The 26700-nt window shown below is 34.8% G+C and overlaps 1 protein-coding gene across 1 annotated transcript; it reads left to right on the top strand.

Moving 5' to 3' along the window:
• Positions 1-1881: 1881 nt before the first annotated feature.
• LOC134279256 (glutamine--tRNA ligase-like) lies at positions 1882-26452 on the top strand. The gene is made up of 22 exons (XM_062761612.1): positions 1882-2044; positions 2411-2564; positions 2785-2894; positions 4077-4152; positions 6504-6628; positions 6949-7018; positions 8327-8398; positions 8836-8921; positions 10080-10166; positions 11473-11572; positions 12983-13170; positions 13697-13827; positions 14161-14253; positions 14683-14820; positions 17859-17946; positions 18572-18657; positions 18990-19152; positions 19877-19969; positions 20080-20207; positions 21100-21166; positions 21436-21561; positions 26346-26452. The coding sequence occupies exons 1-22, from the start codon at positions 1931-1933 to the stop codon at positions 26394-26396; spliced, it is 2346 nt and encodes a 781-aa protein (XP_062617596.1). The 5' UTR covers positions 1882-1930; the 3' UTR covers positions 26397-26452.
• The last annotated feature ends 248 nt before the right edge of the window (positions 26453-26700 follow it).

Here is a 26700-nt window from a genome sequence, read left to right on the forward strand (position 1 = left end):
AATTTAATTAAAAAGTCTTTAAATGAAGCTTGAAAATTAAATCTTTTCATGCAACAATTTTCATTATATGCCTCTCAATGTGCTTCAAGGTTCTTTGAGCTTCTCAGAAAGGTCTAATTAAAAGTAGAAGTTTTTTTTTATCCCGAAAAAGCATTTTATGATACCAATGTTTATTAAAATGATATAGAAATTAGAATTGATTTATGGAGCTTTGCAAAGGACCTTGAAGCTCATTGAGAGGCATGTAATGAAAATTGTTGCATGAAAAGATTTAATTTACAAGCTTCATTTTTTAGAATTTTTTGAATTTAATTATAAATTAAAGAGTTGTCCTTCCTGGCTGAGGGTCGGAGTCCCTTAAAATCCATGAAAAGAAAGTGGGCGCTTTAGATGGCGATTCGGCAGGAATAGTGGCTCATAAAAAGAATAAAAAAAATACATGTATAATTGATTTATACATGTTTTTTCAAAACCTAGCCATTGACTTTGTTGTAGGTGAATGTAAGATGGGCAAATATTCAGTTAAATATGTTTGATTTTATTTGAATTAATAAGCACCTGGATATAGCCGTACGAGTCTAATGATGCAAAAATCGACTCTTTTATTATAGCATTTTTTCATTAATTTTGTTGTTTCTGGGTCTTCTCTCCGTGAATTTTAAATGCGTTATCAGTGTATTTTTAACCGTAAAATTTATTCCAGTTGTTTAAAAAAAATGGAGAGACGACCCAGAAATACCATAATCTAAACTTTTTCCATTTATTTTCTGATAGAAAATTGACAAAGTCCAATTATATATAGGACTTCGAGTTTGAATAATGGTTTAAATACTAGCTATATACAGTGTCCCGAGGTTTAGCTACATTGCTTTGTTGCTGGATTCAAGCCATATCGAAGCAGCATTTTAGGTTCGAATACAGTGAATTTTTTTATTTGATTTTTTTTACTTTTTGTTTGAAATTTTTGAATTGATAGTAAAAAAAAAATACTCCTTCAATAAAGTTGCAAATTATGTTTTATAAATTATTTTACATTTTAAAATTGTTTTTTTTTTCCAATGCGTTCACATTTTGTCATTTATAGTGCTAACGTTTCAAAATAGAAATAAATATACATGAACTTGTAACTACAAAGTTACATCTGATGAAAAAATATTGAATATAATTGAAAAAAAAAAAGCAACTTCGATCATTCTGTTGCATTCAATATTTTCAGTGCATTTGAAAACTGAGCACAAAAATTATTTAGTGTAAGACTTCTGTTATATTCTATTAAATGTATCCAGCTTAGATAATTTATCTTTCATGACACCTTTTAATTGAAAAAAAAGTATTTACAAATAAACAAACAAAAGACAAAAATCCAAAAAAAAAATTCCTGATCTCTCTGTGACCTCTGTTTACTCTAAATTTTAGAACCAATACTCGTTTTGTTGCAGGGGTGACAAAAGGTTTTTGTGGATAATCGTTGGGTCATTCTGAAAGACACCAAAATTCGGGGGCCATGGCAAATAAGGGTCTTATACCCTGTTTTTTTTATTTATTTAAATTATCAGTGATAAAATTTTATGTGTACATCTTTAATTTAGGAGAGGCACACTCGTCTTGTCAAAGCAAGAATTTAGAATAAAAAAATGAAAATTCCAATTAAAAGTGGAAAAAAGCTACTAATTTTAAAGGTGGCTGAAAAAATACACCATATAGATGTTTTCGGGGGTCACCCATGGGAGAGCCTCCTCCAATACCCCTTAGGTCTTTCGGGAACTCACCCCCCCCCCCCTCCAATTTTGAACGTCTGGATCCGCCATTTCCTATTTTTGGTATGTCACATGACTATTTTTTGTACGACTTGTCCAGTGATATTTCCGGAAAGGGAGATCACTCTAATATTTCATCATCACGGTACACGCACGCTGACATTTTTCGAGAGATGTCCGCTGAACTTGTTTCGGCGTTTATGGCCATCGGTCTAAGCGAACAGAAGGCAAAAGAAACTTTAAAAAATGAAGCTGTTTCACAGAATCTGAAAACTGCCATAGAACAGGTAAGTTTGCGAAGAGAAAGTGGACTTAGCTGAAAAGTTCATCTGTGACAGTCGGTGCCTATCGTGACGCAACACTATGGTAATATACAGTAGTAGTACTTTATGACATATTATTTAAGTGCAAGCATAAGTACACGGAAGAAGAAAAAAAATATACAGGGCAGATCTTATAGGAGCGGTAAAAAAATCAAAGAAAGAGATTTTTTCCATTTATATTATAAGATAAACAAATGTGATCAACGTTTACTAGTGTTCATTAACAGACACAGACTATTTTGATATTGTATCATATGGCATTTTCATTAGAACAGTTAGATTTGCAAGTCTTAGATAGTTTAATGAAGAACCTTCTTCCTAATTTTTCAGGCCGAGAAGATTGCCCCGGGTCAGATTGACAAAGAGAATGGGAAGTTGTTATACAACATCGCCACCAAACTAAAGGCTCAGATCAAGAACCACCAACTGATGCTTGTGGAGTACATTGTTAAACGCGAGATCACCACTGAAATACAGCTCAATGGTTTGTCTACTGTTTTCCTGAATAATAAATAAATTCCTAAGCTCTTTTTGCTAGCTGCAAATGATAAAATTCTAAACAAATAAGTTCTGCTTTAGTGTGTGTAAATATAACTTTACACAAAAAGGCACATTATGACATTTTAAGAATGATTATAGTGGAGACTGTTTTTATGATGTGACCTGTTATAATATTAATGTCTTGATATTATTATTTTTGTCAGCTGCGCTGGACTACCTGCTACATCACCCCCTCCCCCCAGTTGACATAGAGAAGTTTGAGGAGGAGTGTGGTGTGGGCGTGGTCATCACTCCGGACCAAGTGGAGGCAGCGGTAAGGAAACAGCCGTACAACTTAATATACCCAATAAGTGTACAGCTTAATATACCCAATAGCTGTACAGCTTAATATACTGGAAATCAACTTTAATTTGTATGTGAGAAATATTCGCGATTTCTGTGACCTACTTTTAAGGGCGAAACGATTACACGTGTAAACGGCGACGTTTCGATTATATTCTCTAAACGTTTACAGTTTGAGTAAACATTTACACAAAAGTCATTATCAATGTCCATCAGAAATAAAGTTTAACACAAACAAATTGTTTTATTTCGTAATTAACAAAAGAAGCACTGTCTTTGACCATTTGATAAGCAACAATCTAAACCCGAAACATATTGAATAAAAATATCTAAAACCTGATACGGTCTAACATATTTCATTCCGATTTCCGAGATACCAATACTAGCGATGTTTTACGACACTTGAAATATAAAACTTGATGTATATTTTGATTAAATAAATTAAAACATTTTTCACAAGTCTTTGAAAAGTGTTTCGATACAGTCAGCAGGTCTTGTTTTACTTTTTTCGAGATTAAAAGATTCATCTTTACAATTCTTTTTTTTACGTCCGGTATGTAGCCAAACAAACCAAGCAGTTGGGTGACGAGGTAGAAAGTGAATGAGTTTAATGCGCCTCAAATTCTTACGTTTAAGTCATAATGACCAACAATGTTGTAATAACAACTCATACTTATATTAAAGTGAAAGAATTGATTATTAAATTCGAGTTTCATGAGTAAGTAGCCATAAAAATCCAACATAGAATATCTCCCGTTTAAACGGTACCGTTTCCTTTACTGCTATCCGTTTAAACGTTTACAAAATTCAGTAAACGTTTCACCCTTACCTACTTTTATTGGTGAATATTAATCACTGTGAATCAATAATTTTGATATTAAATATTTGTGAGAAATGTTTCCATGGTCATGAAAATTAAAAGTCGCATATTGTTTAAAACTAACGAATAAAAGATGATGTGAATAATAGTTGGTTTACAGTATCCAATAAATTTACAAAAAGTAGAAGAATGTATTTTGAAAATTAAAGAATGGCTTTGTATATGCTGTAACTATAATTTTATGTGATAATTACAAGTGATTTAGAAGTACAAATTCCTTTTTCACCATTGTTCCTATAATTTCTAAATGACACACTTATTTGTCTTGAACAGGTTGAAGAAGTCATTGGTAAACACAGGCCTGAGCTGTTGGAGAAGAGATATAGGTTTAACATGGGCACTCTGATGGGTACAGTTTTTTCCTACACTATTATATTATGTAAACAAATAATAAAACTGTTTAAACATATAGTTTTTAAGAAAGTATAGCTAAATAGATCCAACAATTTATATCCAAGCGACTTTCCTTTTTATGAAGGTAAAAATATTATATCTGCTGATACCGACACATAGTCTGATATTTAATGTTTGACATTGTAGGGGAGGCTCAGTCCAGACTTAAGTTTGCTGATGTCTGATATTTAATGTTTGACATTGCAGGAGAGGCTCGGTCCAGACTTAAGTTTGCTGATGTCTGATATTTAATGTTTGACATTGTAGGGGAGGCTCGGTCCAGACTTAAGTTTGCTGATGTCTGATATTTAATGTTTGACATTGTAGGATAGGCTAGGTCCAGACTTAAGTTTGCTGATGTCTGATATTTAATGTTTGACATTGTAGGATAGGCTAGGTCCAGACTTAAGTTTGCTGATGTCTGATGTTTAATGTTTGACATTGTAGGAGAGGCTCGGTCCAGACTAAAGTTTGCTGATGTCTGATATTTAATGTTTGACATTATAGGAGAGGCTAGGTCAAAACTTAAGTTTGCTGATGTCTGATATTTAATGTTTGACATTGTAGGAGAGGCTCGGTCCAGACTTAAGTTTGCTGATGTCTGATATTTAATGTTTGACATTGTAGGGGAGGCTCGGTCCAGACTTAAGTTTGCTGATGTCTGATATTTAATGTTTGACATTGCAGGATAGGCTAGGTCCAGACTAAAGTTTGCTGATGTCTGATGTTTAATGTTTGACATTTAAGTAGAGGCTAGGTCCAGACTTAAGTTTGCTGATGTCTGATATTTAATGTTTGACATTGTAGGGGAGGCTAGGTCCAGACTTAAGTTTGCTGATGTCTGATATTTAATGTTTGACATTGTAGGAGAGGCTTGGTCCAGACTTAAGTTTGCTGATGTCTGATATTTAATGTTTGACATTGTAGGGGAGGCTCGGTCCAGGCTTAAGTTTGCTGATGTGTGATATTTAATGTTTGACATTGTAGGAGAGGCTCGGTCCAGACTTAAGTTTGCTGATGTGTGATATTTAATGTTTGACATTGTAGGGGATGCTAGGTCCAGACTTAAGTTTGCTGATGTCTGATATTTTATGTTTGACATTGTAGGAGAGGCTAGGTCCAGACTTAAGTTTGCTGATGTCTGATATTTAATGTTTGACATTGTAGGGGAGGCTCGGTCCAGACTTAAGTTTGCTGATGTCTGATATTTAATGTTTGACATTTTAGGGGAGGCTAGGTCCAGACTTAAGTTTGCTGATGTCTGATGTTTAATGTTTGACATTGTAGGAGAGGCTAGGTCCAGACTTAAGTTTGCTGATATCTGATATTTAATGTTTGACCTTGTAGGGGAGGCTCGGTCCAGACTTAAGTTTGCTGATGTCTGATATTTAATGTTTGATGTTGTAGGAGAGGCTCGGTCCAGACTTAAGTTTGCTGATATCTGATATTTAATGTTTGACATTGTAGGATAGGCTAAGTCCAGACTTAAGTTTGCTGATGTCTGATATTTAATGTTTGACATTGTAGGGGAGGCTCGGTCCAGACTTAAGTTTGCTGATGTCTGATATTTAATGTTTGACATTGCAGGATAGGCTAGGTCCAGACTAAAGTTTGCTGATGTCTGATGTTTAATGTTTGACATTTTAGGAGAGGCTAGGTCCAGACTTAAGTTTGCTGATGTCTGATATTTAATGTTTGACATTGTAGGGGAGGCTAGGTCCAGACTTAAGTTTGCTGATGTCTGATATTTAATGTTGGACATTGTAGGAGAGGCTTGGTCCAGACTTAAGTTTGCTGATGTCTGATATTTAATGTTTGACATTGTAGGGGAGGCTCGGTCCAGACTTAAGTTTGCTGATGTGTGATATTTAATGTTTGACATTGTAGGAGAGGCTCGGTCCAGACTTAAGTTTGCTGATGTGTGATATTTAATGTTTGACATTGTAGGGGATGCTAGGTCCAGACTTAAGTTTGCTGATGTCTGATATTTAATGTTTGACATTGTAGGAGAGGCTAGGTCCAGACTTAAGTTTGCTGATGTCTGATATTTAATGTTTGACATTGTAGGGGAGGCTCGGTCCAGACTTAAGTTTGCTGATGTCTGATATTTAATGTTTGACATTGTAGGAGAGGCTCGGTCCAGACTTAAGTTTGCTGATGTCTGATATTTAATGTTTGACATTGTAGGGGAGGCTTGGTCCAGACTTAAGTTTGCTGATGTCTGATATTTTATGTTTGACATTGTAGGGGAGGCTTGGTCCAGACTTAAGTTTGCTGACGTCTGATATTTAATGTTTGACATTGTAGGGGAGGCTCGGTCCAGACTTAAGTTTGCTGATGGTAAGATCGTGAAGAATGAAGTGGACATGCAAGTTTTAGATCTACTCGGTCCAAAAACCGAGGCCGACCTAGAAAAACCAGCAAAGAAAAAGGTTAAAGATATATTCCTAATTATTGGGTTCTAAAACCAGGAAATTAAGAAGATTTTAAGAAATGTATTTTCTCTTAACGCTGTGTTTTCCAAAAATGGCTAAATATTTGATACAGTGTAGTCATTTATTTAACAGATTTATACAGTAATGGATCATTAAATCAACCTTGAACCTTCCATCCCAGCAAATTTCATGAATTTTTAAAAGATATTCTAACATATTAAATTATTTCAAACAAATTATTTTATTGAAGTAACTGTTTTTGAAGAACACTCTCACTATAGTTACAATAGTAACGATACCACATATTTGTTTTGTAGGTCGTTAAGGAGCAGAACAACAGTGGGACAAAGCAAGGAGCCAAAAAAGAGACCCAGACCGCAGAAAGCTGTAGGTCGCACTGAAAATATGTAATACAGAGAAAAATTTGTAAAACAGAGAAAATATGTAAAACAGAAAATATGTAAAACAGAGAAAATATGTTAAACCACGAAAAATATTTAAAACAGAGAAAAATATTTAAAACAGACAAAATTGTGCAAAATATATAACAAAGAGAAAATATGTAACAAATAGAAAATATGCAACATATAGAAATAACTTCACTGTAAAAAGAAACTCATCGTCTGTAAAAAAAAAAAAAAACTGTAAGTCACATAGAAAATCATCTTCGCTAGCCAAGGGTTTCCGATCCGATACCTACTCTACAACCCTTGGCAGATTTAGTCCTATCAAACGGGAACTTTGATTGCGCCGCCTATCGCCGTAATTGAGTTAAGCCCCTTGAAGCTCTTTAATATTTGTCCAATGAAAATAGCTGTAACATACGTAGATGAATATGACGTTTGAAACAATATGGGGACCTCCATGTGGAATATATCCAAACAACTTCATACAGCTGTGGGCAGTGGGCACACCACAAAAGTGGTAAAAAATATCGTTCTTCGTGAATTTTTAGTCATGAGATTGACATGATTGACACTACTTTCTACTTTTTGCCGTATCAATTATTATCAATGAGCCGTGACATTTGATTGGCTTAAATTGATGCACCTAAAATGCGGAACACGGACTTATGTGGTCCTTTCAATAACTCTTAAAAATATATATAATTAAAAGAAAAAAATTCAAAATTAATCGATCCTTTGATTTTTTAAGCATAGATCACGTCCTAACTTTCATCCCTTAAATATTACTTTTATTTTGCATAAAACACGAACAGACTTTAATTCAGCCGAGAGTCGTCGATTAGTAAAAACCTTGCGTAGACTCGGAATTCGCAGCCAATCAAATTCGTTTGCGCGAGTTCTAAAATTTTCGGCCAAATCTGCCAAGGGTTGTAGAGTAGGTATCGGATCGGAAACCCTTGGCTAGCGAAGATGATAGAAAATAGGCAACAGCAAAAATTTTAAATTTTTAAAACTACATGTATACATCTTTCTGGTCTTGGTTAATATTATTTTATGCTCAAAATAATTTTACCATGTCAATGTAGCCTAAGTTGTACTGAATTCAATGAAATAAGAATAGATTTTTACCAAAGATTAGATTTAGTACTAATTTTATCTATTCTTTACATCTACCTGTTTCTATGTAATCACAATCTTAACTTTTATAAGTGCAGAGATTCTAACGTAAACTTTTAAATCAGTTTGAGAGTGATTACCCTGGGTAGATGTATCTTTTTTCTGTCTACAGTTGTCAGTGAGGATGGGGAGGTCAAGAGCTTTATGGAGGTGATGGGACAGGCCATGAAGTTCCACAAAACAGGTACATAATTCACAAAACAGGTACATCATTCACAGGTACATAACTCAAGTAAGCAATTCACAGACTGGTTCACAATTAACCAAACAGGAATGCAATTCTCAAACAGATACACAATTCACATGCTGTTATGATGAACTAAATAGGTATGTAATTTACAAAATAGGAATGCAAATCACAGACATGTACGCAATTCACAGAACAGGTACAAAACAAAACAGGTTTGCAATTCAATGAATAAGTACGCAATTCACAACAGATACATAATTCACTTCATAATGAAGTTAAATACATTTGTAGAAAGAATATTGGAGATGAAGACAAAAGTACTTTTATTTGAATTCTTAGTCCTTGTATGTTTCTATTTCTACAATTTTACCCATTGATAATGTCTTGGTCCTATATTGGCTGCTGGTAATGTTCGGCTGATTTTTTTGTAGGAGAGAATTACAAGACTGACGGGTATGTGATCACACCTAACACAATGGACCTCTTGAAGAAACACCTAAAAGAGATCGGGGGCAAGGTACGTGTATCATTAGTCTTATAAAGAGATTGGGGGAGGGGAGGTATATCATTACATAGTAGAGAAACAGCAACTAAAATGTCATAGTCTGTGCTTTTAAACATTTACTGGTAAATCTTTTCTGTTCAAGAAACTTCAGATCATTCTACCTATTACGGGAAAATTAAAGTTTCCATCTACACAGAAGAATGGTAGTGTTGAATTCAACTTCTCAAAGTAATTTAAGTTTTTAGGATGAAATGAAACACTGAACAAGATTTGATGCAGCATATAAGTCAGTCAAGTACAGGGTTATCCCTAGTCTTTAAAATCCAGGGGCGGGGGAATTCCCCCTACTATAGTGATGTCATCCCAGGGTTATTCCTGCACTCCCCCTCAACCTTTTATTTGGAGGGGGACACCTGACATCTTTCTACTTCTTAAATATCCCCTGCAATTTCAATTCTTACAGAAAACCCTGAACATGAAGGTTTCTGTCTTGTGTAAAGGGTGTTAAGAAAGTTCATTCCACATTTTTCTTTTATTTTCGAAAAGAAGTACGATGAGAATGTCTTCAAAATTTGTGATATTTCATCTTTACAGACTTCATTCTTGCTACTGATAAGGTTTTAACTGTCTTTTTTGAATCAATAAGGGGAGGCCAGGTATTAGAACAGACGATGTCTGTTCAGAATAAAATAGGCATGACATATATTTGTGACATATATTAAGCACACAGGTCAAAACATCCTTTCAAATACTATGCAAAAATTATGAAGTCGGTAAAAAATTTCAACTTGACAAACCTATTCTTTTAAAAAGTGATCTATCGTTCTTATACCTATGCTCATCAGCTTGACTGATGCAAGATAAGATATGAAGAAACAAAATCAAATTATCCTTTACTTTCACTCAAAATGACCAGCATTTCTATCATTAGAGTGCTTTAAAGATGTCACATATATTTTCATATGGAAGAAAAATCCTATAACTTCCTGCTAGAAATGAATTGCTATAAATCTAAAGCACAGTCTTGTGATTTTGTCAGACTTGAAAATTCATCTCTTTAGTTAAGCACTTCTTTGAATTTTTTAAAAATATTTCATCATGGAACGGACTTTCTTAACACCCCTTACATGTCCAACTGAATACATTTAACAAGTTTAAAAATATTTTCAGGTTCACACTCGATTTCCTCCTGAGCCAAACGGAATCTTACACATAGGACACGCTAAAGCAATCAACTTTAACTTTGGCTATGCGAAGGTGTGCATCATATTTCTTATTTATTGTTTATGTTATCATTTGAAAATTAATTAGTTTCAAGTTCATTTTGTAAATTTCAGCTGCAATTTAACTGCTGTTTTTGTTTTAGCATCTATTGTTGTTTAGTTCTGCTTCATGTTTTGAAAAAGTTGTGTTAACCTTCACCTAATGATGTACAAGTTTCTAATTAGGGCCCCGCAAGGATTTGCGGGTGCCCTATAGTAATCACTCTGTCCATCTGTCTGTCTGTCCGTCTGTCACTCTTCCGTCCACAAATTTTCTGTTTTTTTCTAATAACTTTTTTTATGGTTGGCCAATCAAGTTCAAATTTGGTATGGTAGTTCAGTGGGCAGAAATGCATATTTTGATGCTAAGTTTGGTTCTCTATGTCCCCTGGTTTGGAGCTGGGGTGGTGGGGTAGATTCCTTAACTTTATATACGAAGGCATTGGCAAAGAGAGATAACTGCTGAAAATGTTCCCATTGTAAACTGAATGCTGCTATGAGTCCCTTGGGATTAATTAGCTTTCCTCCTGAAGAAAATCCAGAGCATTATCTTTATCTGTCAAATTGAGATGAATTACCACCACTGTCTGCAAATGAAGTTTGTTTTGAAGTTAAGTCAATTTGGAATGCCATGAACACTCTGAAATGTGGATTTAAATATAATTTTTTATAATTTATTTTTGTTTAATAGTTATGATTTCATTGAATTCTAATAACAAGAAATAGATCAAAGAAGATTTTTTGATTTACTTTTTTCACTTTATGTTAATTCAAGAATATTATTAATTTTTAGGATAGTTGTATAAAAACCACATTCTATCATTATACTGAAAAAGTTCTTATTGTAACTTAAGAAGAAAATGATGAGAGAGGTACACTTAATCCCTTGAGATTAATTATCTAGCCTGCTGCAGAAAATTTAGTAGGCTTTTCTTTATCTGTCACTTTAAAGATTAATGAAAACCTTTGTCTGCAACTGCTGTTTGTTTGAAGTTAAGGTCAAGCCTTCATGATATTTGCATTCATTGAAGGCTGGCATTTTATATAACACAAGCTTCATAATTGTTTAAATATACATTCAATGTTAAGTTGTTCTTTACTGCCTAATGTAAATGCAAGGATATTATTTTCAGGTTTTTGAATATTCAGGAATAATCCTGAAATTTTAAGAATACAGTTGCTGTTGCTTATTCTTCGTACATTTTTTAATCATTCCCTAAGCTGCACCCTATTAATTCTACCCCATGGCGGGGCCCTTGCTGACTGGTCAGTTTTCTAGTTCGAGTTTGAATCCCATTTAGAAACACAATGGTAACACGTATCTGAGGTACGACGACACTAACCCCGAGAAAGAAGAGGAAAAGTTCTTCACTGGAATCAGAGAAATGGTAGAATGGCTGGGTAAGCTTTCTTTGTTGATTTGTCTGTGTCCATTATAGCTCATCTGAGCTTCCCTTCAGCTCAAAGCTCAAGTGAGCCTTTCTAATAACACATACAGCATCTGTCTGTCTATCTGTTTAGCATTTGGTGTAAGGACATTGTGTCTTTTTGTTAATATATTTACCACCTTTTGATAATTATGTTTTATGACTAAATGAAAAATGATTTAAACATGCTTAATATAAGCCAGAGATAAATTACATATGCCTTTAGTTTGAATGCATGTTTGGTGGAACTGTGGAAGTTACCTAGTACAGTGATGATACAATATAATTTGTCCAAACCGGCTACCGCCGGTTCCGTAAAATTTGGCCGGTTTAGACAGAATCCGGAGTGCAGGAAAAATGCAGCAAAATATACGTTTTGAAAATTTCGTTGTTTATTTACAAGTTCATCTTTATACATAATATAAAATATAATTAAATGATGAAATCGATCAATATTATGGAGTCTAGAAATTTTAAGATAGTCTTTTATGACTTACTGTATTTTCTTCAATTCTTGTTTGTTCACGAAGTCGGGTGAAATGTTACCTAAATCAAAATCTACAGGCACGCATAATATAGGCCTACTATAGTTCAAGCAGACCAGGTTTCGCTTGTCAAAGAGCTCATTTAATGTAAAAACAGTAATGCACAATTATTTACGATGTGCTAATTATTAGATTGAATTTTTAATTTTTATGTAAAAAATTACGTCTTCCCCCACAGTGTTATGGCGCCAATTTGAAATGCGTTCGATTTTCGATCCCGATTTATATTTTGATTTGTAAATCGCGTACATATTTATTTTTTGTATTTATGTTATAATGTCGTAAAAGGAGTTAAAACAAAATTAATATTTTTCTAAATTGTAGTTCAAACATATACTAGTAATTTTTTTTTCAACTGGGCAGTGTCATCGCCGCATTTCACTGAGTTCGTCTCATGGCACTGCTAATGTAAACACAGATTATCAAATCCACCACGAAAGGTGTTAATTGCTTTGAAGTAACGCAGGTGTGGCCGGATTAGAGGAAATAATTACAGTTAATTATGAGCAGTTGGGACCAGTATGGCCGTTCGGAATACAGAATAGACAGTATCCGGACTACACAGAATTTTTTCTTATGAATTTGTTAAAGAAGTTCATGGGACTAAAATTTATAGACGGAATGGACAAAAGTCCGGAGTACTCAGAGTCCGGATTAGACAAATTTTACTGTACATGCAAAATTCTTTTATATCCATGTTGATTAATGAATAAAAGAATATTTTTCAAATGAATGATATGATGGAATTGGGCTCTAGTGAGGATATATATTCTAGGTTTGAGAGTAAGCTCTAAGCAGCTCTCCGTCTGTTTTAAGATATTTTTTTTATTAACCCTCAGGATACAAGCCATTTAAGGTGACCCATGCCTCGGATAATTTTGACAAGCTTTACGAGTACGCTGTAGAACTGATAAAGCGGGGCGATGCCTACGTCTGTCACATGCGGTCTGAGGACCTGAAGGGCTTCGACACGCCGGACTCCCCGTGGAGGGACCGCCCCATCGAGGAATCTCTACAGCTGTTTGAAGTAGGTCAACAACATGAATTTTCAGTGGCTGTCACCGTAGCTTTCTTGTCGTCCATCCCAATTCTTTTCCAGACCAACAAGCTAAATATCTGCAGCTATACATAAACAGTTTGAATAAGATTCATGTACCCTGATTTAATGTTTAGATGTAAATTCATATCCTTGTCATCTCTGCTTTTGATTTAAATGAAGTCCACAACAATTAGATATTTCATATGCATTTTGTTAGGATTTGTTCATAGATGTTCAACATGTTGTTTACATGTTCATGTTACGTTTGTCCCAGAAATCCCGCGAGATTTGTACATTCTCCGACTTTTTCACAAAAGAGCGCACTAAGAACTATAACTCTTCACTAGTGGAAATAGAACATATTATTCCTGTAATGAGCTAAATCCTTTTGAAATTCATTTGATGTTAATTGATCAATTTATTAATTGCAAAAATTTAGAAAGTAAGTGGAAATCTGAATCAAAGGCATATGTTGATACATGTATTAATTTTTATCTTTTCTGTTTTTATTAAGGATATGAAAAATGGTAAGATAGGAGAAGGGGAGGCAACTCTGAGAATGAAAACAACACTAGAGGAGGGAAAGAAGGACCCAGTAGCTTACAGAATCAAATTTACCCCCCACCACCGCACGGGGGATAAGTGGTAAGAAAAGGGGGTAACAAAATTAAATTTACCCCCCCCACCACCACCACCACCACACGGGGGATAAGTGGTAAGAAAAGGGGGTAACATAATGAAATAATTAAATTTACCCCCACCACTACATGGGGGATAAATGGTAAGAAAAGGGGGATTACAGAATCAAATCTGCCCCACATCAATGCACAGGGGACAAGTGGTAAGAAAAGGAGGGTAACTCAATTCAGATATAAATTTACCAATGCACAAGGATAAGTGGTTTGAAAATGGTGAAAATAAAGAATTTTTTCTCTCAGATGCAAAGGGAACAAAATCTGATTTAATTTTTGTTTACAGGTGTATCTACCCGACCTATGACTACACACATTGTCTGTGTGATTCCATAGAGAACATCACACACTCACTCTGTACAAAAGAGTTCCAATCAAGGTACGCAATTGTTTGTTTATTGAAGATAAATAAACATTTTTCAAGTAGAAAAAACATTGAAAATAGTAAATGAAATGAAATTTGTTCACTGTCTGAAAAATATAAATAAAGTGGTGCATTGATCCAGTTTTAATAATTTTTTCATGTAATGGAATCTTTAATCTACCCCTACCTGCTCATAAAAGGATTTTGCATCTTTTACTAAACTAAATTAGGACCTCTCTCAAATAAAGAAATACAATCTGTAAATGTTACAAGGAATTGAGATGGTTGATATGATTTCCTCTGCAGGCGATCGTCATACTACTGGCTGTGTAACGCTATAGACGTGTACTGAATTATTTTCTCTTTAGACGATCCTCGTACTACTGGTTGTGTAACGCTATAGACGTGTACTGTCCAGCTAATTTAATATGATTTCCTCTGCAGGCGATCATCGTACTACTGGCTGTGTAACGCTATAGACGTCTACTGTCCTGTACAGTGGGAATACGGCCGCCTGAATCTCAACTACGCTGTCGTCTCCAAGAGAAAGATCGCTAAACTCATCACGGAAGGTTATGTCAGGTTTGTAAGTTACTGGAATACAAAAGCACAAAAGGACATTTCTTTTAATTGTATTATTTGTATCAGAACTTCTTGATGTTGGTATAAACATATTTTAGGATAACAATTATAAGCATTATGATTTTTTGTCAGTCTTTGTAAGGAAAGAAGAATTTGTTAAGTAATCTTGTTTGATGATATACAGATTTGTGAGATAAGTTTTGGGTTTTAGTCAGACTTAGCACAGGAGTCTGAAGTTTTTATCGTCAAAAAAAAAAAAAAAAAAAAATCCGGAAAAAATTTTTCCTACCCTTAACTAAAAAAACCCCAGGATGGCAACGTGTTTTGGGGGGACCCACCTAAACAAATAGATCTGGGCTTGGCCAGAATAATCTCGCGACTAATTCAGTTTCCGGAGCGTTTTTGTTATTTATTCAATGTGAAAAATTCAATCTGCTTGATGACTACGGGCCGTTCCTAGCCCTTTTTCCACTTTGACAGCTCACCCTGGACTCCATGCCACTAAACCGGAAGAGAATCTCGCAGTGTATATTTGACGTTTATGAAAACTTGTTCAAATGAAATAAAATAAATAATTGTTCAACGTAATTTTATTCAGTTATTTTAAATATATATTTAACAGAACTTTTAAAAGTTATTTATTCTTTTTCTTACTTGTACGACGATGTGTACCAGGGACAGATAATTCAGTTTTTACAAGCGCCAAATTTGAATCACTGAAAAGCCATGTCGACAAAGAGCCAAACAGTTAGACTAAGCGCCATTATAAAGCATTATTTTGTTTGAAAAATATATATTTTTATTGATCACGTATGGTAACATAAAATTGTACATGAAGTTTTACATGCATTTTTTTTGGTTCTTTTCTTCAATTACGTCATTTATTCACCTCGGAGTTCCGGTTTAGTGGCATGGAGTCCAGGATGAGCTGTCAAACTGGAAAAAAGGCCATGAACAGCCCGTGGTCGTCAAGCAGATTTGATTTCTTAACTTGAATAAATAGCACAAACACTCCAGATACTGAATTAGTTGCGAGATTTTTCCGACCAAGCCCAGATTTTTTTGTTTAGGTGGGTCCCCCCAAAACACGTTGCCATCCTGGGGTTTTTAGGTCACCTGAGTAAACTCAGGTGACCTATTGCTATCTGTTTTTGTCCGTCGTCGTCCGTCGTTCGTCGTACGTCGTTCGTCGTTCGTCGTCAATCGGTCGTAAACTTTTGAACATTTTCAGCTTCTTCTCTGCAACCACTGAACCAATTTCAACCAAATTTGGCACAAAGCATCTATGGGTGAAGGGGAACAAAAATTGTGAATTTCATGATCCCTGCCCCCCTGGGGCCTGGGGGGTGGGGCCAAAACCACTAAAATTAATGCAATCTTCAAAAATCTTCTTCTTTACTCCTGGACATCAAGCAGTCAAACTGTTTACATGATTGTAATCAGCATTGAGTCCTTTACCAAAATTGTGAAATTCATGGCCCTGGGGTCAGGGGTTCTTGTACTAGGGCGGGGCTAAATAAGTATATAGTGAAAATGCATTATTTCTTTGAAAATCTTCTTCTCTGCTCCTGGGTATTAAATAAACTAACTAAGTACATAGTTATGATGAGCAAGAGTGCCTCTACCAAAATTGTGAATTTTATGGCCCCAGGGTCAGGGGTTCTGGTGTCAGGGTGGGGCTCTATTGATTATATAGAGGAAATACATGAATTCTTTGAAAATCTTCTTCTTTACTCCTGGGTATTATTAAATAAACTAACTAAGTATATAGTTATGATGAGCAAGAGTGCCTCTACCAAAATTGTGAATTTTATGGCCCCAGGGTCAGGGGTTCTGGTGTTAGGGCGGGGCTCTATTGATTATGTAGTGAAAATACATGAATTCTTTGAAAATCTTCTTCTCTGCTCCTAGATTTTATATAATTTAACTAAGTACATAGTTATGATGAGCAAGAGTGCCTCTACCAAAATTTTGAATTTTATTGCCCCAGGGTCAGGGGTTCTGTTTTTAGGGCGGGGCTCTATTGATTATATAGTGAAAATACATGAATTCTTTGAAAATCTTCTTCTCTGCTCCTAGGTTTTATATATTAAACTATCTAAGTACATAGTTATGATGAACAAGAGTGCCACTACCATAATTGTGAATTTTATGGCCCCAGGGTCAGGGGTTCTGGTTTTAGGGTGGGGCTCTATTGATTATATAGAGGAAATACATGAATTCTTTGAAAATCTTCTTCTTTACTCCTTGTTATTAAATAAACTAACTAAGTACATAGTTATGATGAACAAGAGTGCCTCTGCCAAAATTTTGAATTTTATGGCCCCAGGGTCAGGGATTCTGGTGTTAGGGCAGGGCTGTATTGATTATACATGTATAGTGAAAAAACATTAAATCTTTGAATATTTTCATCTTTGCTCCTAGGTTTTAAGCAGATGAATTACCTATATAGTTATGAGCAATCCCTTATCTTCAAGAATTGTAAATTTCAAGGCCCCAGGGTCAGTTGTACCATAGTGGGGGGGGGGGCTGTACTTATGTACTGAAAATGAATGAATTGTTTGAAATGTGCTCCTTGGTATTAATCAAATATTTTTGAAAAGCAAGTATGCCTTTCCAAAAATAGTGCAATGTGTGGATCTAGGCCTAAGAGTCAAGGGTTCATGTGTGGTAGCGGCACTACTGATTATTGCTGAATATTACTGATCAGTTGAAATGCATTTTTTGTTCCCCTACCCTGCCTATGGGTATAAAGTAACCAAACTAAGGAACTGCTAAGTGTATAGTTATGATGACCAGATCGTAAATGCTATAGCATCTGGCTTAAAACATGGATCAAATTCAGTCACTGGAAAGTTGTTGAATAATGCTCAGGTGACCTATAAGGCCCAGGGGCCTCTTGTTTTAGTTAAGGGTAGGAAAATTTTTTTCCGGATTTTTTTTTTTTTTTTTTTTTTTTGACGATTAAAACTTCAGACTCCTGTGGACTTAGTAAGGATAGAAGTATTTATCAACTACTCTTGTTTGCTGATGTTTAGGGACTGGGACGACCCCCGTCTGTTTACGCTGACCGCCCTGAGGAGAAGGGGATTCCCCCCGGAGGCCATCAACCTCTTCTGTGCCAAGGTAAGCCAAGGATTTCCCCTGTATAATAGCCAGCACTAGTGAGTCTACAGAGCTAACAGAGGAGTGTTCATAGCCATGTTAATTTTGTGCTTACTTACCATATAAATTGTATAGTAATTATTCTTACTAGGTTATGGATGAACAGATATGCATTCTAAGCTAGCCTTATTGTCATTATACATAAATATTTGCATTTCCAATGTCTTTGTCCAAGATAAAGTTACAAACTGTAAATGTACTTTATTTCCCCATCAATGTATTCTCGCGGTTCCAAAAAAAACAAAGTCATGCAGGGCGGAACAAACAGCTAGACAGAAGCAGGGCTCGAAGCACGTGGATTGGTGGAATCAAAGCATGTAAATATAAGGAATGACCATCAGATTTTTCAATTTCATGACGATGATCAATCGATTGGGTTGCATGATAATTTGCATAAACGCCAAAGGCGTTTATGCATATTATCACGCATCCCAATCGACCTTTGGCGTTTATGCAAATTATCACGCAACCCTATCGATTGATCACATCCTGAAATCGAAAAATAAGACAGTTATTCCTTAAAACTGTGCTACATGTATTATTAACATTGAGTAATCCTGTTCTTGTCTGTTTTTCTGTGTTATAGGTGGGTGTGACCATGGCTCAGACAGTGATAGACCCCTCTATGCTAGAGTCCTGTGTTAGAGATGTTCTCAATGTCACGGCCCCAAGGTCAGTTACGGCCATTGTTACACCATTAAAATTAATTTGTTCCTATATTACAAATAGCTACAAAAAAGTCTAATTTTCCTAATGTTTTGCTGAGCGGGCATAAAAAATTAAAGTTTGTCCGCTAAGTGAGATGTTGGATCTCTCAAACTTTTCTTTTTTAGTACATCTTGTTTTGAATTTAGTAAACTCTTTGACCAATGGGTTTTTTATCTAAAAAAAAATCTTTCGATCATTTTCGTCCAAGGAAAACACAAACATGTCATAGTGATTTATGTTTGGAAGTAAAGTCTTTTTTCCTGAATGACTACAAATAATATACTCTCCTTTTACAGAGCAATGGCTGTCCTTGACCCACTGAAAGTGACCATCACGAATCTCCCAGCAGACCAGCCCACCTCACTGACCGTGCCTAATTTTCCCGCGGATGAGAAGCGAGGCTCGCACACGATCAGCTTCAAACCTGTCATTTATATTGAAAAGTCCGACTTCAGAGAGGTAAACTTAAGAAATAAATAATAATGTTAAAAAGTTCTCTGGGAAATGAACGTAGTTGGACGTGATCAAATCCTGTGAAGCCTGAAACTTTTAACATTGTTGTTTATCACTTCATGTACTGTAAACCAACTTTTATTTGTGTGCAAGAAATTTTCGCGAGGTTCACAAGAGCTTCATCATCGCTAATATTTCTCGCCGTGAAGTCCTTAAAGTCTTTGTGCCTTTTTAAAACAGATCCCAAATAGGCGTGATCGCAAAAATTAACAGTCATGAACTAGTTTATCCCTGGTAAATGGCAAAATAAAGTCATTGCTTGGTTTACAGTATTTACATTTGAGACAAATAAATTCTGAGTAAAACCACATTTATTACACCAACAGGCCACCGTATTACTATGTTGTGACTTGCAATGACCTAGAAGTTGTTTGGTCTTGAAAATTCACCCCACTTCAACATTTGAATATTTAGTTAGCAATGATATTCAGCGGTTCCGCTCAGGAATTCTTTGTTTATATTGTAAGAACAATGATTCCAACTGTGATTACAAATATTGCAAGCAAAGAACATTCTAAAGCAAAATGATATACTAGGTTATTATTTGCAGTGAAAGTACCTTTCTGTTTTTATTTAAAATGCAGTTATAAAAGGAAGTCCAGTTTTGCTTGGTCTTCTGAGAATAATTTAAAAGAGTGCCATGTTTACAGACAGCGAGTTTTATTTGCAGACTGCTGACAAAAATTACAAGAGGTTCGCTGAGAATCAACCAGTAGGTCTACGACATGCCGGCTACATACTCACAGTAAATAAAATTGTCAAGGTAACTAAAATTAGTGTTTTCAGACTATTCTTCATGTTTAAAGGAAAAGCAAAATTTCATGATCAAGATAAGATACTTAATAACAGGTTTGGTTTATTTTTGCTCTGTAGGATAACAGTGGAAATGTGACAGAAATCCTTGCATCTTGTAAGAAGACGAGCGAGACAGATAAACCCAAGGGATTCATACACTGGGTGTCTGATCCTCAGGTCTGCGAAGTCAGGCTGTACGAAAAATTGTAAGTATGATCAATGGTGACATTATACTGCGTAGTCATCATTGTTCCTTGGGGACTTATGTCATGGGCCATCCTTATATCTACCAGTTTACATCCTCAAAAACAATCATTTTGTCAAATGAATATATTTATTCATATTATTGAATCTTCTGAATATATCAGTTACCAATTAGAATGATTCCACAGCTTTGATAAAGGTTTTGCCGAGCCCCTTATCTTATTTTAACAAATGAAGCAGTACTTTAAATTTGTAACATTATATAAATGGTGCCTGTTTTTGAGGGTAACAGTTGAAATTGACACCCCAAGGAAAACCATTGTCAACCGACGCTTCCTCGGAGGTTGACAATGGTTTTCCGAGAGGTGTCAATTTCAACTGTTACCCTCCAAAACAGGCACCATTTATTTTATTATATTGAATGCCTTCTTGATTTACTATGTCAGCAATACAAATCATCGATCGCCTTTTCATTCACGTTTAGAAAGCTTTCAAACTCCCCGCTTCTTTGAAAAAGATCTACTGACCTCTTAATTGTTTATTTGATACTCTAGGAGTCCTTTATTATCTAAAGTTTAATTATTTCTGCTCTTGCAAGCATGTATTGTCTGTCGTTTGTTGTTTTCAAGTAAGCTCCTTGGACGCAAGCTTTTATTGATGTCAAGTTTATTCCGGTTCTTTCAAACGCGCAACTGATGTTTTGAGAATTCTACGGTGAACCGTACGCGCATAATTTCCACGCATGTGGCATTACCGTTGTGTTACCCATTGTCACGTGTGTTGCTAGGGCTGAGGGTAATAGAACAAATTGTTAACTGCATCTTAACCAATCAGATTTTAGTATTTAACATGAAAGTATAATAAAGAAATTTGTGATCAATTTTCATTTTTCAGATTTTTTCACAAAAACCCAGAAGATCCTGCAGAAGTGCCTGGTGGATTTCTATCAGATATAAACCCTGTAAGTTACTCCTATAAAACATTCCTCACCTTTATATCAGATATAAACCCTGTAAGTAACTCCTATAAAACATTCCTTACCTTAATATAAGATATACAGGTAAACATTTTTTTTAGCCAGGTCAGTCAGTAGATGGCAACTAAATCATTTTTGAAACATGGCCAAAGTATCCTTCATTGAGATTTTTTTTCTGATTATATTTAATACAACTTCTGTTTGGAGTCGGAGCCTATTGATATTCATTTCTTCTTTATTTATATGTGTTACAGGAATCCCTGAAGATTATCCCACAGGCTTACGTAGATGCCACGGTTAAGAATGCCAAAGTCTTTGACAAGTTTCAGTTTGAGAGGTTAGGCTTCTTTGCTGTGGACAAAGACTCGAGTCCCACCAAGGTAGGTCACTCTAAATCACTCAAGGTTTGCAGGAAATAATCAGTCCTTGGACAAGTCAGGATAATCAGGTTTTTACACTAAGATTAATTACAAGACTACCATAATTTTCGGGTTATAGGTCGATACTTTTTTTCTCAGAACCACTGGGGTCGCCCAATATACGAATTCGACCTTTCTAAGGCTCAAGTTTACGAAAAATGTCCCAAAATCAATAAAATTTACGTTAATTTCAGAGCAAATTTGTGCCACTTCCGTAACTTTTTTGATTATTTTTCGCAAAAAAATTAATGCCTAGGTAAACAATAAAATATTTATTCTATAGCTTTCTTACAAAATAAATTCCATTAAATATCCGTTGATGACAAAGGAAAAAACTGTGCTTCATCAAGTTAATAATTCCTCAACGTGTTATCCATTGCCATCATGCGGTAGCCATCTTGTGAAGTTAGGAAGTCGCTACCGTTTACTAAAAGTAAAACCGCAACCGTATAAAAATTTAAAATACGGAAAATTTTTCAAGATCACAAGTGTAGTGTTTTACCATTAATTAGTAGATTGATAACTTGAAATAGTATTATTTTTTTTTTATTATGACAGTCTTATATTTATTTTAATGTTAAATGAGTGAAATAATTGTTGCCAGTCAATTCCTAAATTTAATTACCAAATAAACCGATAGTCATTACTATATATTTTTTTATTTTATTTAATTATACATTTTGTTATAATACCGGTCAAACAAACTTATTTTGAATATACCGGTACTATCATACGTATTCGGAAGTTATTAATTCATTTCTTATAAACTCTAAAGTATCGGTAAATTCACGATGCGTTTTTTTTTATTTGCTGATTTTTTTTTTTTTTTTTTATATATGTAACTAATTCTTCCATCCAATAATTTCCCCGTACACAAGAAGTACACTGAATTACCACTATACAAAGATTGGCTTCTAACGAATTTTAATTGTCTGACAGATAAAAGGATTTACACTGTGTACACGCAAAGGTTTTAACACCTGTGTTGGTTTAATACCCGCAGGGCATGATTAGCAAATCCACGTGCCGTTATAGGGTATTAGTGTTATACATCATTGAACAAACAAAGCCATGAAATTCATAATGACTGTCAAATTGTGGATGTACCGATACTCTCAATTTAATTTATAAATTAAACTTACAGCGTGGTAATATTATTTCAATTCTCTACTGTTGCTTTATTTATACATTTAATGGTCGTTTGCGGGTTTTAGCAAATCCCTGAAGAACAAAAATGAAAATGGCGGATATCGAAGCAATTGTCGTCCACTGGTAAATAACTAACTGAATAAACTATATTAGGAATGTGTCCAAGTTGTTCTGAAATCAGAATTATTATTCTTTGATCTCGGATATTTCCCGAATTATAGCTTAAAATAACAAACGTATTTACGTGTTATTTTTGCCTCTAGTGTAACAACAGTATGAAACTACGGAGGCATTGAACAGGCAAGTTGGAGAAAAATAAGTAGTAAAACAATTCAAAGAAGTTTTAACTACATTTTTTAAAAAACTTTATTTAAATGCTGTACTCATTAAAATACCTGTTTGTTTTCATGATACGTTCATGTCACGGAATTGCCCCGGTAATTTTAGAGATTTACTTGTTCTGATACGTTGTATCTGTGTAAGAATCTTTAGAAAACGGGAAACAAAGCCTCGTCCTATATAGTAAGTTCGTCCTATCTTAGGATTTTTCAAAAATTAAGGCTGAAAATGAGCCTTTCGACCTATATACCCCATCGACCTATAACACGAAAATTACGGTAATTAACGAGGCTAGGGGGTGGCAGCCATTTTGAGACTATTTCAATCTCCTTTAAAAGGAGAGCTCCATATAAAGATATACAAAATGATGAAATTTTAAAACTAAAATATATGAATTTTTTCTTTGCCAAATGATAGTTGACAGCTAAATATACCGTATCTAAAAAAATTAGTTAAATCTGGTGGTTAATTTGGGATTAGATTGTTGACCCGCCAGCCTCCTTAAAAATATTAATACCAGTAAACATTGTCTCATCCAGATTGTTTATATTCAGAAATTGAGACTATTGATTAAAATTTTCAGGCCTCATCCAGATATTCAGTAAATTAAAATGTTGTCATATTGAATGTTTTGTATCCCACCAATATCTGTGGAACCAGACATCCACCAATGATACCAGTGTTTCATTAAATGCCTATTTACTAGACAAGGCTATTACTGTAGACAGAATAATACTAACAAGAATATTACTTTAAGTTTTAAAGAATAGCTACTGATTGGTCATAACCTGGAACTGGTGAAAACATGCCTATGAGAAAGTTTTACACTGTCAGAAAACATTATACACTGTCAGAAAACATGCCTATCAGAAAGTTATACAGAATCAGAAAACATTATACACTGACAGAAACTGTCAGAAAACATTATACACTGTCAGAAAACATACCTATCAGAAAGTTTTACACTGTCAGAAAACATTATACACTGTCAGAAAACATACCTTTCAGAAAGTTCAATGTCAGAAAACATTATACACTATCAGAAAACATTATACACTGTCAGAAAACATGCCTATTAGAAAATTATACACTGTCAGAAAAAATTATACACTGTCAGAAAACATTATACAGTTGTTGACTGGGGTAGAGGGAAACAGTTAATCTGTTGGACAGGAGTGCAAGCTGTTGCACAAGGCCGTAGGTCGCGGGAACAGCTTGCACTCTGGTCCAACAGGTCAACTGTTTCCCGAGTCCCCTGTCAACAACTGTTTTGTTATACTCCTACCAAATCAAAATTCATATGTTTAACAAAAGTAAAATTGTTTTTGGAGAGAGATGTGTATTTATCAACAATCGTCATTATTTTAACGTCTTCAATCAAGGATCATTTTATTATATTAATGCCATGGGATTTCTCAAATGATTTCTGTAAAGCAAAGCGGATAGAAATCATGGTTTTTCTTTGCAAAAATGCTCCCATCCCTCTTCCAAGCGGCACAATAGAATTTCCTCCAGTCAGTATATCATATGTATATACTTATCAATTCTTTACACAATTTATTAGGCAGAAGCGGTAGATATGTCTATAGATACACTTAATATACGCTGAGATCATTTTCAGCCGTTTTCACGTTTTGCATTCTTACTGTCCCTCGTTTAGAGTATCAACTAGATTTCTTCCTCATTTGCAGCAGTGAAACAAACATCGGCCATTTCTTAACGACAGGTAGTACAAACCACTTGATAGTCTGTGACGTCATAGCTAAATGACAAGTTTAAATTACTCGGCACTCCTCGGCTAAGTACATTTAACTCATGGTTATCCAAATCAGCCGAGGTTTGCCGATTGAGGAAAAGATAGCCTGGTTCCCTGTATCTGTTTTGCTTGAAAGCATATAATGTAATCCACCTGGCTCTCCTGCCTTGGAAAGGATGAGCCAGGGGGTCAGGCTAGAGGAAAAGATAACTCAATTTAGCGCCATATGACGTCAGTGGGCAACAGTCTTTTTGAACTGTCAATTTTAAAAATTCCTTAGACTGGTAGGCGGGGAAAGCAGTCGAATTGTTGGACTTTTTAAAGTTAGGAATTATATAGGACTGTTTAGTAGGGGTATAACAAAATACACTGTCAGAAAACATAATACACTGTCAGAAAACATTATACACTGTCAGAAAACATGCCTATCAGAAAGTTTTACACTGTCAGAGAACATTATACACTGTCAGAAAACATGCCTATCAGAAAGTTTTACACTGTCAGAGAACATTATACACTGTCAGAAAACATGCCTATCAGAAAGTTTTACACTGTCAGAGAACATTATACACTGTCAGAAAACATGCCTATCAGAAAGTTTTACACTGTCAGAGAACATTATACACTGTCAGAAAACATGCCTATCAGAAAGTTTTACACTGTCAGAGAACATTATACACTGTCAGAAAACATGCCTATCAGAAAGTGTTACACTGTCAGAGAACATTATACACTGTCAGAAAACATGCCTATCAGAAAGTTATACAGAATCAGAAAACATTATACACTGACAGAAAACATTATACACTGTCAGTAAACATGCCTATCAGAAAGTTTTATACTGTCAGAAAACATTATACACTGTCAGAAAACATGCCTATCAGAAAGTTTTACACTGTCAGAGAACATTATACACTGTCAGAAAACATGCCTATCAGAAAGTTTTACACTGTCAGAGAACATTATACACTGTCAGAAAACATGCCTATCAGAAAGTGTTACACTGTCAGAGAACATTATACACTGTCAGAAAACATACCTTTCAGAAAGTTCAATGTCAGAAAACATTATACACTATCAGAAAACATTATACACTGTCAGAAAACATGCCTATCAGAAAGTTTTATACTGTCAGAAAACATTATACACTGTCAGAAAACATCCCTATCAGAAATTTTTACACTGTCAGAAAACATGCCTATCAGAAAGTTTTACACTGTCAGAAAACATGCCTATCAGAAAGTTTTACACTGTCAGAAAACATGCCTATCACTCGGAAAGTTAAACTGTCAGGAAGACACACTTATAGTGAAGTTTCAGGGATTGGCAACAATGAAATGAAAATCATTTCTCTGTAAGCATCTGTCTGATGCAATTCATAAAAAAACTGTTCACTATAAGCAAAGTTTACAGTACTCGTACACAAAACTTATTTTTGGTCTTTCTGTTCATTTTTTTTTACCTAATTAAAGCTCAACAATAATCTTGTTTTCATTTTAAGATGGTGTTCAACAGAACAGTTACCCTGAAAGAAGATCCAGGAAAAAGTTAGATATTGATATTACGAGACAACAGGAAAATACTGAGGTATAAAACTGGAGAAGACATTAAGGAAGGACTGTTAAAACATGGAATTATTTATTTTAAAATATGTGACATTGATTTTTTTCATGATATGAATAAAGATCACAGTAAAGAAATATGTTTTCATGTTGTACAATACAGCATGATTTTTACAATTGCTTTCACTTATTAGGAGATTCTATTAGTGCATCCTTTTTCACAAGTTGTGAAACTTCAATTGTCTGTTCTAAACTGATAGCAGCTGATCTTATAAAGGGTTTCCTTACCATTAT

This window comes from Saccostrea cucullata, unplaced genomic scaffold (genome assembly GCF_032062105.1).
Source record: "Saccostrea cucullata isolate Sc308-1 unplaced genomic scaffold, CSIRO_AGI_Scuc_v1 ctg1592, whole genome shotgun sequence".
NCBI classification, from domain to species: domain Eukaryota; kingdom Metazoa; phylum Mollusca; class Bivalvia; order Ostreida; family Ostreidae; genus Saccostrea; species Saccostrea cuccullata.

Bases quoted from the DNA above. Each gene is read 5' to 3' on its own strand.
- LOC134279256 (XM_062761612.1), top strand. From the start codon at position 1,931: ATGTCCGCTGAACTTGTTTCGGCGTTTATGGCCATCGGTCTAAGCGAA. The intron at 2,045-2,410 runs GTAAGTTTGCGA...CTAATTTTTCAG, and splicing joins TGAAAACTGCCATAGAACAG to GCCGAGAAGATTGCCCCGGG. The intron at 19,970-20,079 runs GTAACTAAAATT...TTTGCTCTGTAG, and splicing joins CAGTAAATAAAATTGTCAAG to GATAACAGTGGAAATGTGAC.